The sequence below is a fragment of the Panthera leo genome, chromosome F2 (assembly GCF_018350215.1).
Source record: "Panthera leo isolate Ple1 chromosome F2, P.leo_Ple1_pat1.1, whole genome shotgun sequence".
Lineage (NCBI taxonomy): Eukaryota > Metazoa > Chordata > Mammalia > Carnivora > Felidae > Panthera > Panthera leo.
In genome coordinates this window covers 48,649,712-48,669,943 of record NC_056695.1, presented here as the reverse complement: position 1 = coordinate 48,669,943, position 20,232 = coordinate 48,649,712, and the positions used below count along the sequence as shown (strand labels likewise).

The 20,232-nt window shown below is 37.2% G+C and overlaps 1 protein-coding gene and 1 pseudogene across 11 annotated transcripts in view; one reads left to right on the top strand and one right to left on the bottom strand.

The window, feature by feature from the left end:
• Positions 1–20,232, bottom strand: part of ATP6V1C1 (ATPase H+ transporting V1 subunit C1) — a 150,135-nt gene that overhangs the window by 63,846 nt on the left and 66,057 nt on the right. For all 11 annotated transcript variants that reach the window (XM_042923484.1, XM_042923485.1, XM_042923490.1 and 8 more), the window contains 6 exons: positions 16,846–17,016; positions 15,260–15,327; positions 9,199–9,284; positions 4,559–4,653; positions 2,518–2,609; positions 1,386–1,484 (listed from right to left, as the gene is read on the bottom strand). In XM_042923484.1, coding sequence (XP_042779418.1) covers positions 1,386–1,484; positions 2,518–2,609; positions 4,559–4,653; positions 9,199–9,284; positions 15,260–15,327; positions 16,846–16,977 — 572 coding nt within the window. In that variant the 5' untranslated portion in view covers positions 16,978–17,016. The remainder of the gene's footprint in view (positions 1–1,385; positions 1,485–2,517; positions 2,610–4,558; positions 4,654–9,198; positions 9,285–15,259; positions 15,328–16,845; positions 17,017–20,232) is intronic.
• Positions 5,511–7,740, top strand: LOC122210682 (annotated as a pseudogene).

Genomic DNA, 20,232 nt, shown 5'->3' with positions numbered 1-20,232 from the left:
GTCCTAGGTTTCAATAATAGCGAAGCGAAAACTATAAAAACGTCTGATTTTAAACACAAGTTTTCAATAAAAACAGAGACAAATCTTTTATCTGCACAAAGGTTATTTTCCTACATGCATAAAAACATAGACACACAGAAATTTATTATAAAAAATCAGTGCTCTATAGTATTCTGAAGTTGGGGGAGAAAAGCAGAAGTCAGATGATAGTGTAGCCACAGTAAATTCAACGGAGGTGCTTTCCCATCCTTTCCAGGAGGCATCATTTTCTAATACTCCCCATTTCGTAACCAGATAAAAAAAATGGAGAGCACAGCAAAGGAAGAATTCGTACACTGATACTGTGAAGAATCCCCAACTTTTCCACCTCAGTTTGGATCCTCCAAAGATTCCCTGATAGCAAGACTTCAGTTCAAGTCAGAAGTGAAATCATTAAGTGTTTCTCTCTCATAGACACACATGCACACAGAGTTCTAATTCTTCCTATGAGTATCGAAAGGCCTCATTTTATTAACAATGATCAAATGTTAATTAACACAGAAGACCTAATCTAAAGATTTCAAAGGGTTATCTAACCCAGCAAACTATGCCGAGAGCCTGAAACTGTTTTTGTAAACAAAGTTTTACTGAAACAGAGCCACATCCATTCTGTAGGTACAGTGTATGGCTGCTTTCAGCTACAACCACGAAGTCGACATGGCAAAGGTGAGTAGCTGTAACACAGACCCTATGGCTGGCAAAGTGTAAAATATGAACTATATGACCCTTCACAGAAAAAATTTGCCAACCCCAGATCTAATCTATCCTTTGCTTCTTAAAGGGCTTAATTCATCCTAACCAATCATAAAGATTTTTCACAAGGGCCACCTAGCCGGCTCAGTTGGTTAGGCGTCCAACTCTTGATTTCAGCTGAGGTCATGATCTCACAGATTTGTGAGTTTGAGCCCCACGTTGGGCTCTTCAAGCTCTGTACTTTCTCTCCCCGTCTCTGCCTCTCCTCCTCTCTCTCTCTCTCAAAATAAATAAATAAACTTAAAAAAAAAATTTTTTTTTCAGAAAAACAAAAGCTTCCTACTATAGAAAAATCTAAAATCTATATTTTTTTTAAAATCTAATAATTTAGCATTATTTAATTTTTAAATAAGCCAACTCTACTAAGCTGCTAAATTTGATTTGGAATCTCAATTTATAATTGATGTCTCCATTATCAGATTATGAACTAAATTCTACTTACGTGCCACCTGAGTACATGTTAGTTGATGGAATGAATGACAACGTAATAATATTCCCTTTACAATTGAGTTCTATGGAAAACTTCAAATTACAGTATCAGACACTAACATTTTTTTAATATTTTAACAAGCAAAAGTAATTAAAAGACCTACTTGGGAACCACGACCAGTAATGTGACGAGATACTCTGAATCAAGAACAAAGTCATCCTTCTTCACAATTTCTGCTAAACTTCTAGTTAGCAAACTTCCTCTGAGGAGTAAGAAGAAAATAATCAGGCTGATCATGCCTCCATAACATAAGAAGTATCAGGCTAATTACATTCATATCTACTATATGTACACCTCAAGAGACTGATTAGTCTTAGGTAACGTTTCTACTTTGTAAGAAGACTAAATTTAGCTGAGTATTTCCCACCCTCACTATCAAAGAAATGCTACCATTTATCAATATTTGCCTCTAGTATCTCCCCTTGTGTTTGCTTTAATTATTATAATTCAACTCTTCTCCTGATTACATATCTAGTACCTTGACTGGGCAAGTGTTATTCATTGTATGCCAATTAAAACCTATTTCATCATAATTACAAAATTACATCATCTAAGGACAATCTCTGATCTTCTTCCCTCTCCCCAGGTATCATCTGATCCTAGGCAATTTTGGTTAGTTAACCCAATAATCAAATCAGTCTTCATTTGGTCTCCCAGTACATTTCATAATGAAAGTGACTTGCCCTGTTTGTACCACTGATAGTATCCAACCAACTTTCCCTCTGGAATATGAATGTGTAACTTGAATAGTTAAACATTTAAAGCTACACTTGCAGTGGTCATACTACAATGAGATCAAGAAAACAAACGTGTCCTACTTTTGGAAAATCTAACATGTAAAAAAGCTAAACTTGGAAAACAGATAAACAGACAAATTACATTCTTTGATAGAATTATTCTTTGATAAAATTCAAATAGAATTCTTTGATAGAATTCTTTCAAGCAGCAGGTGATTGCTATGCAATTAAACTATGATTCAATTTGAAACAATTTTAGGCAATCTTTCAGTGAAAACACAAATGGATCAAGGGACAAATTAGGACCCAACTCACAAGTTTTATAAAACAAGAATAAATCAGCTTCATCTGTTTTGACTAGTCTGAATTAATAAATTTTTCTCCGTGAAGTGAAAAAACACCATTTTAATTATAGAAATAGAATAAACTGGAATTCACTAAACCCCAACAATAGCTCATTCAGCACTTGCCCAATTCTTAATATTCACATATGCTTACGCATTCTTCCGTTCCAAATTCTGAAGATTCCCTTTCAAGTTATTATATGCGGATGCTCTAGATTTCAGGTCATTGTCAATCTGAGTCACTCCCTTTAAAAATGAAAAAGAAAAATAAGCAAAATTTTTCTAACAGAAATAAAGTAGCTGTACCTGAACACTTTAAAAAACAAATACCACTAGTTGCTGATGTAACAACTATTATTTTAAAAGGACTTTTTTTTTTAACGTTTATTTAAATTTTAGTATATAGTGCAATATTGGTTTCAGGAATAGAATTGAGTGATTCATCACTTACGTACAACACCCAGTGCTGATCACAACAAGGGCCCTCCTTAACACCCATTAGCCATCTAGCCCATCTCCCACCCACCTCCCTCCATCAACCCTCAGTTTGTTCTCTATTGTCAAGAGTCTCTTGTGGTTTGTTTCCCTCTCCTTTTTTCCCCCTTCCCGTATGTTCATCTGTTTTCTTTCTTAAATTCCACATGATTGAAATTATATGGTTTGGTCTTTGATTAACCTATTTTGCTTAGCATAATACATCCTAGCTCCATCCACATTGTTGCAATGGCAAGATTTCATTCTTTTTGATGTAAAAGCACAATTTAAAAGATGATTAAAAAAATAACTTCCTTCATTTTTAATAACCCTGGTAATTTCCACATGAATCTTTTCTACTAAAGATAATGTTTTAGTCCACATATATTTTAATTACTGTTATGATACTACATCTTAAACCATAAATGGAATCTAAGCCACTGGGTATAGAGATTATTAATTAAAAAGCTTTAAATTCACAAGGCTGAAGGATTAATTTCCAAAAGTAATGAAGCTACACAGAGTTTTATTGTTCATAATGCCACTGTTCTTACATAGAATATTTTTTCAATTAAATTAAAATTGTGGTTAGATGTATTTATAAATGTTACAGAAGCTGATTTTTCAAAAAGAGTCCTAAAACTACTAACAATGTAGGGAGAACATACAAATCAGCAGATTTAACATTTGAAGAATGAGTTTCAATTCAGCTCTACCATTATCAGTTGTGTGGCAATACGGTAAGTCAATTCACCTCTCTGAGCCTATTTCCTCATCTATAATAGTATCAGAAAATGATGATTAAATCCTTGATAACTGGACCAAAATAAGGAGACTTCAATCATAGTAAGAGCACCACTTTATATTATCAAACTACTCATTTTCATTATATTATAATGATTACCTCAGCTTTAAAATCCTTGATAATCTACTCATTTATATTTAACTATACAGCACTTACACAAAGTCACTGAAAGCTAGGAAAAGGAAAGTCTGTCCAAGTAATTTAAACTCCACTTTTCATCTCAGTCAGGTCAGAATGTTGACAAACAGTTAATAGATCCTTGTCTATCTGCCTTGTTTGGAGTTTCAGGTAAGACTTTTATATTTTCTCTCAAGTTCAATGACTGTAATATAAAAGGAACTCTTAACTCAGTGAGTTCATGGATGAGCTTCAGGATCTGTGTACTCATTGAAACCGTACATAAAATCATGTGTACATGAATACAGGCATTTTTCTGTGTCGAGGGTCAATACTGAACGTCTGAAGGTGTCAGAAAACCCATAAAGTTTAATGTCTGAAGCAGTACTGTATGTAAACATGCCAAAGTAATCATTATCACTAGCTGAATGACTCCTAAATCTTTAATAGATTCCAATTTCCTGTTCTACATAATCTCAGTTAACCCTTAAAATTTGTATCAGTAATAATTACAGGATTTTAAAGTTTTTTTTCCTTAAACACTGTTGATGTAATATTTAAGTTAACCACTTAAGTAAGTAAACTACACAACTTGGATAATGTACACTGGAAAGCATAACACTTTTTAACATCTTTCTTTTTTGGTAAAGTTGTAGTAATGGTACCTCCTATTTCTATCAGTCACATATAATTTAGTTGCTTTCTCAAAACCTAAACAGTATTTCACAGCTAAATACTTATAAAATCAATAAAGCCACTATGAATCAGTGTGTCCTACCTGTGTCATTTTTTATCTTACCTTGGCAATTATTTCAGAAATATTTTTCAGGGACTGCTTGATTGGGTATTTAGCCATGTCCCACTGAAACCTTGTTATATAAGTAACCAAGTCAACTGAAATAGGGAAATAAATTAATTACTGAGAAGCAATAGAACGTTCATAGTTTGCTACACAGTAATAAATTTTAATGCTGAAATTTGCATCGAGAAAATCAGTAAAAACGTCATCACTGCTGGAGAGTCCGGATTTTTAAAATGTGGAACTATATTCAGTAATGGATTAATCAACATTTTTACTTTGTCATCTGACTGGATCTCTTCTTACTCAGAATTTTATATTTATAAATGCTCCTTCTAACGTGATGACTTAATAAATGGAATATGCACATACCCATGATATACCTCATATGTAGGAGAAACAGACACAAAGATTAAGAAACTACTCCTCAATAAGTAGAATTTGATGCAAGTATGTTCTTTCTTTGCCAGCCTACCCAAATAAACTGAAAATAAACCTGTTAAAACCAGGTAACAACCGTTTCTAGGAGTCTATACAACAATCTTCAAAACACAGGCCCTTTCACATTCAAATGAAAAGAATAAAAAATGTAAAGCCAAAGAGACACTCAACAACTACTCCCTGGAAAGTTCAGTAATCAAGATGACTTTACTTCTCAAGTCTAATGGGATCAAGGTCAAGGAGACCAAATGGCTAACTGGCAAAAATAATTTACATCAAAATATCCTTCTCTCCTCAGTTTCTTCCTACATTAATGTTAAGGGGTCAATATGGATGCTATTTCTAAAAGCAACTGCAGACGCAGTGCCACCCAGGTGGACTGTCAATCCCCATTCCACCTACTAGACTGCATGTCCTAGTTCATCAAATACCTACAAGATCAGTAAATGCATCCTAACTTAACATATCTACCTTCTACCCTTCTGCCCCGAACCCAAATTAACAGAAACAGTAAACAACTAGGTCAGGATCACTATTGTAACAAAGAGCAAGAATAGATCACTAAATTTTTGTTTTACTAAGTATTTATTCAGCATCTATTATTTGCAAGGAGAAGAAATGAGGTTAGAGAAACACTAAATTAAAAATACAGTTAACTCTTGGCCGAGAAGAAACACTGCTGGAGATAACCGACTGTTAAGAGACCGGCGCAGTGTGGGATCAGGCCCTTGAGTGTGGCAGGAACCTTGAGAAAGCCACATCCCAGGCTTGTGGGGGGACTTTTCCATGACCGCCACACGTTCCAATTGCCAAAGAGATGGATGAAACTGTTGCCACGTTTATCATGAGGACCATCTTGAAAATCCCAATGACTGAAATGATGAAAATCCTCAAAGCCTGGGATTTTTTGTCTGCAAATCAACTGCAGACCGTAAACTTCCGGCAGAGAAAGCAATCTCTCGTTCAGGACTTGGTTCTGCTCTGTGAGATAAGTGTGCAAGTCTCCACGACACAGCCCTTTTAGACATCATTTATACTCAATTTCATCGGCACCAGAAAGTTTGGGATGTTTTTCAAATGAGTAAAGAACCAGGTGAAGACGCTGACCTTTTTTGATACGGAACAATTCAAAAGTTCATTTGAGAAAATTCTTCGGAGAGCATTAAAAAATGTGAGGGTCAGCTTCAGAGACGCTGAGGAGAATGCAGTACGGATCTGAATTGACTGGGGAACGCAGCATAGAAAGTCAAACCAGTACAAACCTGTTTGTGTGCTGTATTACTCCCAGACTCCCTACGCCTTCACTTCCTTCTGCCACCTGAAGAGCAATATACCCCTTCTGGGTCAGGCACTGACAGTGGCTAGCAATCACCATAAGATTGTGAAAATGGACCTCAGAAGCCAGTATCTGGACTCTCTGAAGGCTATTGTTTTCAAACAGTATAGTCAGACCTTTGAAACTCACAACTCCACCAAGCCTCTACAAGAAACCCTTGAGCTGGACATGCACACGGATTCAAGGACCATTCATGAAAACAGAATCGAAAAAGAGAGAGTCCGGAGAGTGACTCAAGAAACTTTTGGAGACTATCCTCAACCAAGACTAGAATTTGCACAATATAAGCTTGAAACGAAAATTCAAAAGTGACTTCCATGGGGGCATCTTGGCCGAGAGAAAAGAGCCCCTCCGGTGCCTAATGAAGTTCTCTAGCCTGCATCTTCTGGAAGCACTGAAATCCTTAGCACCAGCTGGTATTGCAGTCACACCACTTTCTCCATTGCTCACCCAATAAGGGAATGAATTATTTTAAAATCAAAGATAAATAAGATGTCTGTGGTTTTGTAAGCACGGTACTTCCTTGACTATATTGCATATGCATTTCAGTTAACAGCTAGCTGGAAAGCTTCTGTTTATGAACTTGTGTTTTAGAAATTCATTCTTAATATTGACAGTCCAGAAATGTTCAATATGCTTGTTGGGACTGATTCTTTCCTCCTCCAGTATGCACCCCGCTCCCCCATATCCTGCAAAGCATAGCAATTGAGGGCCTTTAAAAAGCGATAAGGTGTCCTTTTCCTCACTCCTATCTCTCCTTGATCCTGGAGAGACTGGGTTCTAATTGCTTGTTTCCAAGGATTTTGTCTGAAGCCTTGGATCATGGAAAGAAACAGCAAGAAACTATCCTCAACTCAAAACTTTCTAGGAAAATCATAAAATTGGTCCATTCAAAGGGTAGAGTTGGGTCCATTAAGTTATTGCAGGAAGTAGAATATCAGATGATTCAGTAATATAGTTTCAATGTAAGTATGATACTTTTCATAATCTGTTTTATCCTACATATGGCATTCAAACTCACCATACTATACTGATTTGTGAATAAAGATTTCAAAACTGGTACATCAGTTACGTCTGATGGCAATTCTTCGGTGATCATCACAATATAGCATGTCCTTTCTTAATAACATTTTGAAATCTGCTTCCTATTGTGTTCCACAAAGGATTTGGGGTATAAAAATGTATATTACAATTATGATAAAATTAAAAGGTGAGGCAGTCTTGGACAAATGGGAAAGCAAACGAAAAGCAAGGACCGAATAAAGGTAGAGATAAAACTGCCATGTAACAAGATACGAGTGCCTCCATCTGCTAGAAGATTGAAAAACTGGAGTGGAGTTAGCCAGTAGTCAAAGCAGAGAAGAAAACACCATTCGTGAATGAAGATATTTAAAAACTGGTACATCAGGGGCACCTGGGTGGCTCAGTGGGTTAGGCATCCAACTCTTGGTTTCAGCTCAGGTCATAATCTCACGGTTCGTGAGACGGAGCCTTGCGTCAGGCTCTGAGCTGACAATAAAGGGCCTGCTTGGGATTCTCTCTCCCCCTCTCTCTCTGCCTCTCCCTGCTTGTTCTCTTTCTCTCTCTCAAAATAAATAAAATTTAAAACAAATTTTTTTAAATACAGTTAACTCTTAGTCAAACTACTCCATACTGCTGCCTCGGCATCCATTTTGTGTGGCCAAGTGGCCCACAGGGAACTAGAAATGACAGAAGCCTTTTCCTTGGGAGCAGTTCTAGGTAAGAGCCTGCAGAGTGGCAAGAAATGTGAGTTCCTGATAGACTCCCACTGACAAAACACTCTCTCCCACTGCCCAGGGCCTTCTCCCTAAGACTAGACCCCCTCAAAGTTTGCCAAAGCCCTACTCTTTTTGGTTTGAACTGACCAACCCCAACTTAGCCTGGGAACCCCAAAGCACTCCACCCGCAGACCCTAATAAAGGCATGTGCCCCAGGTCCTGCCACTCTCTGCCTGGACCTTGATCTCCCCGTATGGTGCCCCCTCCCACAGGACCCGTGAGTAATAAACTTCTCTATTTCACTTTCCCTTGAGGTCTTTTGCTGAATCATGGCTCAACATCCCATGATACTCCAGGACTCTCAACTCAACAAATGTTAATGTAACAAAATCCCAACAGTGACATTCATCACAGTAGGCAATACAGGACAGAATGAAAGAAAAGGGTTACTTCTTATTATAATGACATAGCACTAAAGATGAGCCTAAATTAAAATGAAGTGTCATTTCATAAAGAACACCAAATACAAGTACAAATGACAACAGTGAGGTCAAACTATCTTTACAAAGTCATTATTATACCAAGCAAACTATTAGCTTCCAGCTACAGAGAGGTCAGTAGCAGACTACTCCATGGCACTAAGATAAAGAAATGCCATATTCAAATTTGAGGGGAAAGGTATTTCCCCTGCACTAAAATTAAAAATTTTTATTCCAAGGCTTTAGAAGCTGGATGCTATTAAATACAAAAGCTAGAGAAGACAAGTATTCAGCTGGAAAAATGCTGAGACACATAACCTAGAAACACTGTGAATATGAGTTAACAACTGCCTCCAGGAAAGAACTCGGGTAAATCTTTATAATATTGCTTTTAGAAGGACGTGACATCCATGTCATAAGCTGTATTATCTACTATGTATGTAAGACTGTCTTACACAAAATGTTAAGGGGGACAAGATGTAACTAGAATATCACCAAATTCAGTAATAATAATTCTATCTTTAGTGGCTTTCTATTATATTTAATATCCTTATCTATAGTTTTTTTTTACATTCTTTTTTTGTTTTTATATTTAAGTCATTCACCTTATACAAGTCAGTATCAAATCTTGAAACATTAGCTTACCTCCATTGGCCAACAGATTCTCCTGAACTTTATCTTTACTATCTTCCAATACATCAGCCATATACTGAGCCACTTTCTTAACCACCCTTGGGAGGGGAAAAAAAAAAATCAATAATCGTTTCCAGGAAAAAGACCTAAATTCCATGCTTCACAATGAACACACTACATACACACATGAATTGGACTATATATCCCTTTACATGTATCTATTTAATACAGAACAAATGGGTTATAACTTCTTAAGTAATGTTTTAAGGATAGAAGGGACCAAGATTTTGTAACATGCAAAGCTGAACTCAGTAAAAGTAGACTTTTAACTATTTCTTAACTATTATTTAACTATTTAACTACTATTAACTATTAGGAACAACGCTAAAGAGAAACCATGGTGTCGTTAACTACTGAGGCACCTACACATTACCTTATCAATCCCTTCATTTTATATAAGTAAAGACACCAAAGTATAAAGAGAATAAATGACTTAGTCACAAAAGTCACAAAATCACAAAAGCAGCTAATGGCAGAGCTGAGACTAGAAACATAGTGTCTGGACTTTGGTGTTCTTTCTCTGGTTCCATGTCTGCCTCTAGGCCCTAGGAGGTGGGATACAAAAGTATACAAGACAAAATATCAAGTTGAAAAGATACCAAAAAATACAAATGACTAAATACAAAGCAATGTGTGGTTAAGTGCCAACTGAGATTACCAGGTTACAGAGAAGAGAAGCATAAAGGAAAAAGGGATCACTTTCAGCTACTGTAATCAAAAAGTCATAATGACTCTGGGGCATCAGGGTAGCTCAGTCAGTTAGGTGTCCGACTCTTGATTTCGGCTCAGGTCATGATCTCACGGCTCGTGGGTTTGAGCCCTGCATCGAGCTCTGTGCTGATAACGTGGAGCCTGCTTGGGGTTCTCTCTCTCTGCCCCTCCCCAGCTTGCGTGCTCTCTCTCAAAATAAACTTTAGAAAGAAAAAAAAAAAGCACAATGACTCATGAGCAGGGCAATAAAGGATAGGAATGGTCTTGAAAGGATGATTAGATGGGGAGAAAGTATACTCTTGCTACAGGGCACCCTCCGAGTCAGGATCAAGAGAGGCAGAAAAGCCAATGGGCCTTCACAGTATTATGAGGAATCCAGGCTGCCCAGCGTGCTGAGAGGGGGATGGGGGGCGAGGAAGGTGGCCCAGAGCCAGAATGCAGATAGACAGCCTCTGAGGTCAGACTTTACAGAGAAGTACAGTATAACACGGTCCAAACAGGGTTTTTGACAATTCATCTGAGGACCATATATTCAATGGCAGGGAGAGTAAACTGGTAGACAAATTAAGAAACTCCATGCAATATGAACCAATAAGGCCCAGAAAAAATCCTATGCTGAATGACCTCAAACCTAATCAAGCAGAACTGCAGAAAAAATGATAAAGCTGTTAAGTCTTCAACTCGAATTTGTACACACATTTGGCTATGTCTCCAAAATTCACTTATCCCTTCAAAGGAGACAAACCATTATTCCCATATAATTTCCCAAGCATCTTGTAAACAGAACCATTTACTATGAACATGCAAAAATGGTCATATGTTTGCCACAGAAATAGTTCAAGAGTGTAGAACAGACTGGTGTCAAGTTTATACACTTAATGTGTAATTGAGAACTTCACAATCTCCCTGTGCATCTCCACAAAAGTTATCTATGTCCGAGTACACATGGTAACCTCAAAAGCTGCTCTTATCATTAGATTACTTGGTAAGTAAAAACTGTAATTTACTCCACATTATCACAATGTTCAGACTTAAAAAGCTAACATCTGTCAATTCTACCAAGGTCTAACAACCACAGATTTTTAAATTCTTCAAAGGTTTCAGGAAAACTGACGAAGACAAGTTGCATAACAGTGCAGAAGAGGAGACAAAATGCACAGGCAACTTTTAATTCCACGACCAAACAGACTGCATTTACCCTAAATACTTTCCAGATTCCTTCCCTAAAAAATGTGAACAAACCTTAAACTATATGCAGGACATCCCAATGACAATTTAAAGAAAGACCTATAGAGCCACCCAGGTGATTAACAAGAATACAAGTGTTGATAATTACATTCTCAGGGACTTCCCTTCTTCAGATTTCTTTGGTTGTCACCACCTGAAACTGTAATGTGGGGATGGGACTGTAGGGAAGACCATCATCTCAGGAATGGCAACTACAAAGAGTTTTCCTCAACTAAAAATGTGTAATCCAGAAACCAAGAGATGATTCATACTATCAATCAGTCCGCTGAGAATATCATCAATAATTACTTTCACATTTGCCCTACCATGAATACATGAAATTGGTAACCATAAAGTGCTGTTACTTTTTCTTTCATCCTTTTACTAATTCTTATGCCAAGTGTCTTGCCTCAGTTGAAGCTTATAATATCTCTTGCCTAATCTACTGTAAACCTGTCTCCTAATTGGCCTCTTTGCCTCCAGTGTTAAAGACCATCAGTATATCTTCTGGTCTATTTACTTACTATATGCTGGTATGTTAAATCAATGTAGAGAGGCAATATTTGCCTCTATTACCAGAAAGATTGCATTACGGTGGTTCTATCGATTCAGAAAAGCCTAATAGCATACATGGGAAATCCTTCTACACAGACTTCAAGTTCCCTTAAAGCTTCAATCAAATACACATTTCTAAGATTCTCCAAAATTCTGTATTTTACAAAATTGTACCTATTCACCTAAACCCTACCTATTTAAAAGCTCTGTATTCCAAGAGTCAAGGGGATTATAGACTGATTCTGCCAATTAATCAAAATGCAAAAAGTTATCAAGGACCCACACCCATCTTCAGCTAAAACACAAAGTAAATTTCAGAAGTAACTGAAACTGGAGTTTAGAAAAACCTATGCTCATGGATGAAAGACTTAATATTGGTAGGATGGCAATAATCCCCAAATTGACCTACAGATTCAACACAATCCCCCTCAAAATTCCAGCTGACTTCTTTGCAGAAATTTGACATGATCCTAAAATTCATATAAAAATGCAAAGAATCAAAATAGCCAAGACAACCTTGAAAATTTAGAAAAACACAGAGAATTCACACTTTCTGATTTCAAAACTCACTACAAAGCTACAACAATCAAGACAAAATGGTACCGGCATAAAGACAGAAATAAGGAATAGAAAGAAATATAAAATAAAACTGAGAGTCCAGAAATAAACCCTCACATTTACATTGAATTGATTTTCAGCAAGGGTGCCAGGAAAATTCAATGGAAAAAAAAATAGTCTTTTCAACAAATGGTGTTAGGACAACTGGATATCTACATGCAAAAAAAAACCCCTGAAGTGGGGACTCCTACCTCACATCATATACAAAACTTAACTCAAAATGGATGTAAGACCTAAATGTAAAAGCTAAAACTATAAAACTCTTATAAGAAAATATAGCTATAAAATTGTGTCACCTTGAATTAGGCAATGGTTTCTTAGACAAACAAAACACAAGCAACGAAAAATAGATACATTGGACGTTAAAATGAAAAAATTTGTGCTTCACTCTCTCAGGTTTCCAAGATGACCAAGAAAGAAGGAATAATGGTCATGCCAAAAAGGGCCGCGGCCCCATGCAGCCTATTCTCCGCACCAACTGTGCCCATTCCGTGCCCAAGGACAAGGCCATTAAGAAGTTCGTTATTCTGGGGCACCTGGGTGGCTCAGTAAGTTGGGTGCCTGACTTCAGCTCAGGTCACGATCTCACAGTTTGTGAGTTCCAGCCCCGTGTTGGGTAGGCTCTGTGCCGACAGCTCAGAGCCTGGATCCTGCTTTGGATTCTGTGTCTCCCTCTCTCTCTGCCTCTCCTAGCTTCTGCTCTGTGTGTCTCTCTCTCTCAAACATAAACAAACATTAAAAAAAAAAAAAAAAAGAAGAAGTTCGTTATTCAGAATATAAAAGAGGCTGCCGCAGTCAAGGACATTTCCGAAGCGAGTGTCTTCGATGCCTATGTGCTTCCCAAGCTGTATGTGAAACTACATTACTGTGTGAGTTGTGCCATTCACAACAAGGTAGTCAGGAATCGCTCTCACGAAGCACAGAAGGACCGAACACCACCACCCCGATTTAGACCTGCTGGTGCTGCCCCACAACCTCCACCAAAGCCTATGTAAAGAGCTAAGTCCTTAAGGACTGAAGAAAAACTGTTCTCTGTTAAAATAAGACAGAGATTATACTTAAAAAAATTTTGTGTGTGTGTGTTTCAGAGGTGCCTGGCTGACTCAGTTGGTAAGGCACGTGACTCTTAATCTCAGGGTTGTGAGTTTGAGCCCCGCACTGGGTATAGAGATTATTTAAAAATAAAATCTTCAAAAAAAATTTTTTGCATGTGCTTCAAAGGACACTATCAAGAAAGTGAAGACAATCCACAGAATGAAAGAAAATATGTGCAAGTCACATTATGATAAGGAACTTGTATCTAGTATAAAGAACTCTTAGAATTCGATAATAAAAAGGCTAATAAGCCAATTTAAAAATGGGCAAAGAATCCAAATAGACGTTTCTCAAAAGAAACAGAAATGGCCAGTAAATGCATGAAAAAATGCTCAACACATCATTAATCATTAGGTAAATGCAAATTGAAAATGCAGAGAAAGGGGTCTCTGGGTGGCTCAGTTAGTTAAGCGTCCAACTTCAGGTCAGGTCATGATCTTGTGAGTTTCATGGTTCATGAGTTTCAGCCCCGCGTCGGGCTCTGTGCTGAGCCTGGAGCCTGTTTCAGATTCTCTGTCTCCCTCTCTGTTTGTCCCTCCCTCAACTCATGCTCTGTCTCTCAAAAATAAAATAAACGTTAAAAAATTTTTTACAAAAAGGAAAATGCAATGAAACACTATTTCATACCCACTAGAAAGACTATAATGAAACAGATGAATAGTAACAAGTTTGTCAAAAATGTGAAGCAATGAGAACCTCCATACTCTGCTGATGGGTCTGTAAAACGGTGTAACCACTTTGGAAAACAGTCTGGCAGTTCCTCAAAATGTTAAAAATAGAGCTACCATATGACCTAGTAACCCCACTCCTAGGTACACATCCAAGAGAAATGAAAACATATGAGTACACAAAAACTTGTACACAAATATCCATACCAGTATTCTCAAAAAGTAGAAATAGCCTAAATGTCCACCATCTGATAAATGGATTAATAAAATATGGTACATCTATACAATGGAGTATTATTTGGTAAAAAGAAATGAAATACCAATACGCGCTACAACATGGATGAATCGTGAAACATTATGCCAAGGAAGAGAAGCCAGTCACAAGAGATCACGTATTAAAGGATTTCATTTACACGAAATGTCTAGAATAAGCAAATCTGTAGCGCCAGAAAGTGGGCAGGGGGTAAGGGGAGGCAAGGAATAGGATGTCTGTGATGGTGGTAGTGGGAGAGTGATGAAGATGTACTGTGACTGACTGTGGCGATGGCTGCACAACTCTACGACTATTCTAGAAATCACTGTACACTTAAAAGGTACACGTTGTACGCTTTAAACAGGTGAATCGCATGGTATGTAAGTTATATCTCAATAAAAATATTAAAGATAGTCACCATTTTCATACTTCAAACAGGTATATTTTATTGTATATAAAATGTACTTTCATAAAGGTGATTTACAAAGAAAACAGAGTCATCATTTTCTTTTATTATTTTATTTATTTAAATAAATTACTTATTAGCATTAACTTAAATTATTATTATTTATTTATTTTTATTTATTTTGAGAGAAAGAGAGGGGAGGGGAGGGTCAGAGAGAGAGGGAGAGAGAATCCCAAGCAGGCTCCACGCTGTCAGCGCAGAGCTCCACATGGGGTTCAACCTCACCAACCGTGAGATGATGACCTGAGCTGAAATCAAGAGTCAGACGCTTAACTGACTGAGCCACCCAGGCGCCCAAGAGTCAGCATCTTCTAAAACCATTCCAGTAAGTAGACTATACATGTGATAATAAACCCAATGTCCAGGTAGCCTGAGAACAGTGACTCATTTTGCTCTAGTCAATGCATATAAATACATTACCCTTCTACAAATGCATCCAGTTTAGCCAGTTCATCCGACAAACCAACCAAGACATCCAGTGTGCCAACCTGGAAGGGAAATACAGCATTTTACTACTTAGGTTTCATCCCCTGCCATTTTTTTTTTTTTTTAATTTTTTTTCAACGTTTTTTATTTATTTTTGGGACAGAGAGAGACAGAGCATGAACGGGGGAGGGGCAGAGAGAGAGGGAGACACAGAATCAGAAACAGACTCCAGGCTCCGAGCCATAGGCCCAGAGCCCGACGTGGGGCTCGAACTCACGGACCGCGAGATCGTGACCTGGCCAAAGTCAGACGCTTAACCGACTGCGCCACCCAGGCGCCCCATCCATTTTTTTTTTTTAACAAGGTGATACAACATCTTGATTTGAAGGGCCCATAAATCCTAAGTTTTCCGTATTTTATTCCATGATGTGCAAGTGTGGTTAAAAAAGTTTGCCAGACATTTCAAAGGTATTTATATGCACGGGATAATCCTCTAATTCATGGGTACAGCCAGCATTTAAGAGGTGAAGATTCTGCAATGGCAGGCCTATGCGTCTGCTTCTACTGCCCAGTGATGGGTGGACCATTTGAAGTCATGGTTTACAGCAGCAGCTCTTAAATAGGGAGGGGTCCATGACTATCAGTGTCTCAAAGGAATTCGTAACTCCCAAAATACGAAGAACCAGTAATTTCAAGTTATTTCTTAAATGAATGCTCTATATAACTACCTGCTAAGTTACCCAGCAAAATAAAAATACTGTGATTTTTCCATTCTGTAAAATTACTGATAACCTGCTTCCCTTTGAGGCTGCTAGGTTACAGACCTTCAATAAATATTAAATAAATTAACCACATTAAATAACTAAGGTAGACCTGCAAAGTATGATTAAAGAGGTCTAATGGTAAAACGTTTACAACATTACTGAAACTTGCATGAATTTAATAACAAAAAACTGGGTTTGCTGTGACATTGAAGTATATTACTAAGATTTTTCACTTCTGAAGATATATGTGAATATATCAAATATTTTCATAACATTTCTCATTACAATTCAAATTACAATTTAGAAAAGCACAAAAGTTTAGAAAAATGTTATTCACTTTGGTAGTTTACTTCTAAAATCTCAAGTTCTTCATTATTTAAAATGTGAAGATTAGAGGGGCTCCCGGGTGGCTCAGTCAGTTAAGTGTCCAACTTCGGCTCAGGTCATGACCTCTCGGTCAGTGAATTCGAGCCCCGTTTTGGGCTCTGCGCTGATAGCTCAGAGCCTGGAACCTGCTTCAGATTCTGTGCCTCCCTCACTCTCTGCCCCTCCCCCGTTCACTCCTCTGTCTCTTCTCTCTCTCTCAAAAGTAAATAAACATTTAAAAAATTTTAAAGACCGAGAGAAAATCAAATTAAAAAACAAAATCTGAAGATTAGAAAGAACAAGATAAGTTTTCAATTATGCCAATGGCTAGAAATGAGCTTTTTTTTCTTTTGAAGGAACCCAGATCTCTAATTTCTACCAAAATGTAAGCAAAGACAACTGTTCTCTTCACAATGAACTCATGCACTACTTTGCACCATGCCGTTTTACCTTTAAGTCAGGAATGTTAAATTTTGAAGTAATAGCAAGATTATTGTTCTTCGTAGTTGCTGCATGCAATTTCTCCCATGTTTGCTGACATGTTTTCTCCCCAGGAGCAGATATAAGCCAGAACTCAGTCATATTTGTTACCAAGTGTTTCTTTCCAAATCAAAAGGGACTCTGAAAGGTAAAACGAAACAAACAAAAAATACCTTCAATGCCATTTGTTTCTAAAGTATTTCAGAGTCACAGGATAAGTGATAAATATTAACCTTTTTCAAAACGAATCCAGCATTGGCAGCTGATCCCAAGCAGAGTCAAATGTACCTACCTGAAGTAAATCCACATAAATGGTAAAAGGGGATTTATTTATGACACTAGGGGGAAAAAAGATGATAAAAACCTAACACATTTAGTATCTAATTTTTTTTTTAATTACAAAACATTCTAAAATGGGAATTATTCAAAGAGGTGCAACTACGGAAAATACCAGCCACCAAAGGTCTCATTCCACAAAAGCAGTAGGAAGAATCACAAATTTACAGGCTAATCTTAAACTTTTAAAACAAAAAACCAAAATAGGACATTTTAAAACATGCATAACTTTTACCTTTGAGAAGGAACTGAATCAATGCACTTGAACAGAAGCCACCAAATAAATTTGTCACATCTGGCTTAGCAAATCCTACGAAGTTAGCCAAATTAGTTATTAATTTTAACCCATATTCAACCTAAGGGAATCTCCTCACATCCCTGGCATACAGTTAGCTGCCATCAAACTTTACGAATTTGCAAAACAATCTTCCCAATTGGCCTTACACTTAAAAATATAACAGGGCGGGGGCTGGGGGTGGTACACTATTGGATCTAAGTGAGAGGCTGTGGACCTCCCTCTCCAGGCAGTTCCATTAAGACACAACCAACCCTCTTATACAATCTCTCTCCTTCCCTCCCACGTGGAAAAATAAAAGTCCAGAGCCAAATCTATTCAGAATCTAAGTAGGTAAAGCACACAAGCTCCTAAAAATGAAAATATTACCGCACCATTATTTCTACTTGAATATGTCTTCATTAGGACCACCATAAACTTTCTACTACCAGTCACTGTTGACACTCTCCCGAATAGAAAAGAACTACCTTACAAAGGTGTCCTGATAACAAAATCATGTAACGAATGTGAAAGGACTTTGTAAATTTAAATTTACTTTAAAATATAAAGTAGAATAATCATAATGGACTTTTATTAACTTCATAACTTCACTCATTTATTAACTTCATAACTTCACTCATCCTATTTTTAGAATTGTAATTAAGGTACTCCTAGGCAATCATTACACAATTGAAAGTGAACACAGATGCCATTCTATATACTTTATCTTTTTCCAATTTCTGTTTATACAGATCTTCTACATACCAGGTACTGTTTTAAATGTTTTAGGGGCACCTGCATGGCCCGGTCAGTTAAGCATCCGACTGCAGCTCAGGTCATGATCTCATGGTTCGTGAGTTTGAGTCCCACATTGGACTCTGCTGTCAGCTCAGAGCCTGGAGCTGGCTTAGGATTCTGTGTCTCCCTCTCTCTCTCTGTCCCTTGCCCACTCACATTCTGTCTCTCTCTCAAAAAAGAAGTATTAAAAAAACAAAAAAATAAAATAAAAATAAAAATGGGGTGGAGCACCTGGATGGCTCAGTCGGTTGGGTGACCGACTTGATTTCAGCTCAGGTCATGATCACAGGGTCGTGGGATCGAGGTCCATGTCCGGCTCCACGCATGGAGCCTCCTTGGGATTCTCTCTCTCTCTGCCCCTCCCCTGCTGGTGCTCTCTCTCAAAACAAATAAATATTTAAAAAAATAAAATAAAAATATCTAGGGAAAATATGGTACAATGTTAATAACTGTTAAATCTGGGTAGTAGGTACACGGATGTCTGTTAATCTAAAGTATTTGAACTTTTCTGCATACTTGAAATATTTCAAAATTAAGTATTTTTAACTGTTACAAGAATGTAATTACTTCACAATAAAATAAAACAATGTTTAGCAAATTTATAAATTTTAATGGACTCTCAAACAGAATATCCAGAGAATAGTCTTGTTACCATGTTGATCCCCCAAGCACAACTTTTCTGTTTTAAAACTAGTCAAGATGCTTTCTAGTCTGTTCATACTGTGTTATGACCAAGTATAGTAATATATTGAACAAAAACCTTCCTGATGTCTTGGAATTTTTTGTCAAGAAATACTTCAGGGTCAACATATTCAGGAACTCTAACTGCATAATATTGTAAAGGTAAGAGCTTGGGCTACACTTGTATTAACTCCAGAGTCCATCTCAGTAAGTTGCTCTTTAAATTCCTGATAAAATGTTGTGGTTCTATCTCCTGCTTTCCTGTCTTCCCCTAACCCGAGTCACCTCACCTAAGCTGCTCCAAACCTTGCTATCCTTTCATTTGCCTTTGGCAACTTTGGCTCTGGCTTTTCCCCTTCTCTGGTCTCCTCCATCTAATATTCTTGCACTTATCAAATCTAGTTTTTTTTAGCCCAAACACCAGTCATAGCACTACCTTAAACTTTAAAATTCTAAGTTGATCAGAGAATTCCATAACATCTTTAAACCTCTTTTACTAATCCAGATCTTCTACATGATGGTAGTTTTGGGAAATCTGAGGTTTTATTATTATTATTTATACAAGCAGTTTTGTTAAAGTGTATCTGATGACATTTTATACCTCCTCTCCCTTCCAAAATAGCAGGGATTAAATCAATAAGTTCTTTCTGATATTTTAAAATTATCCAAAGTGCAGCTTCTTCAAAGACTGTAATAATATGAGCTATTACAGTAGATGTCACTAGAGTGACATTTAGAGTTCTAGAAAATCTTTTTTATCCAACAGGTTTCCAAAGTATTTCAAAAAATAAGAAAAAGAACCCCATTTTTCATCTATAAGTAACTGCCCTATCCTATTTCACTGAGCTATTATCAGGACCACATAAAATAATGTCACGATGATTCTAAACAAAAGTAGAGTCTAGAAATGTCTAGGAAAGAGGTACCTGCTGGCTCAGTCAATGGAGCATGTAACTCTTGATCTCCAAGTCATAAGTTTGAGCCCCACACTTAGCCACCAGAAATCATAAGTTTGAGATTGGTTAAAAAAAAAAAAAAAAGAAAAGAAAAGAAAAGAAAAGAAAAAGGAAATGTCTAGGAAACTTATACAAAGTACTCTAATTCCATTTTTAACTGGAGCCCTCTCTAAGGCCTAATTGTTTGGATATGAGGAGGAAAAGGTGTTCTCTATGTTTGGTATTATGCTATACACATCTCATATGCTATCTCATTTAATTCTCATGACAGCCCTATGAGGTAGGTAGTAATACTTGGGAGAGGTTCTCATT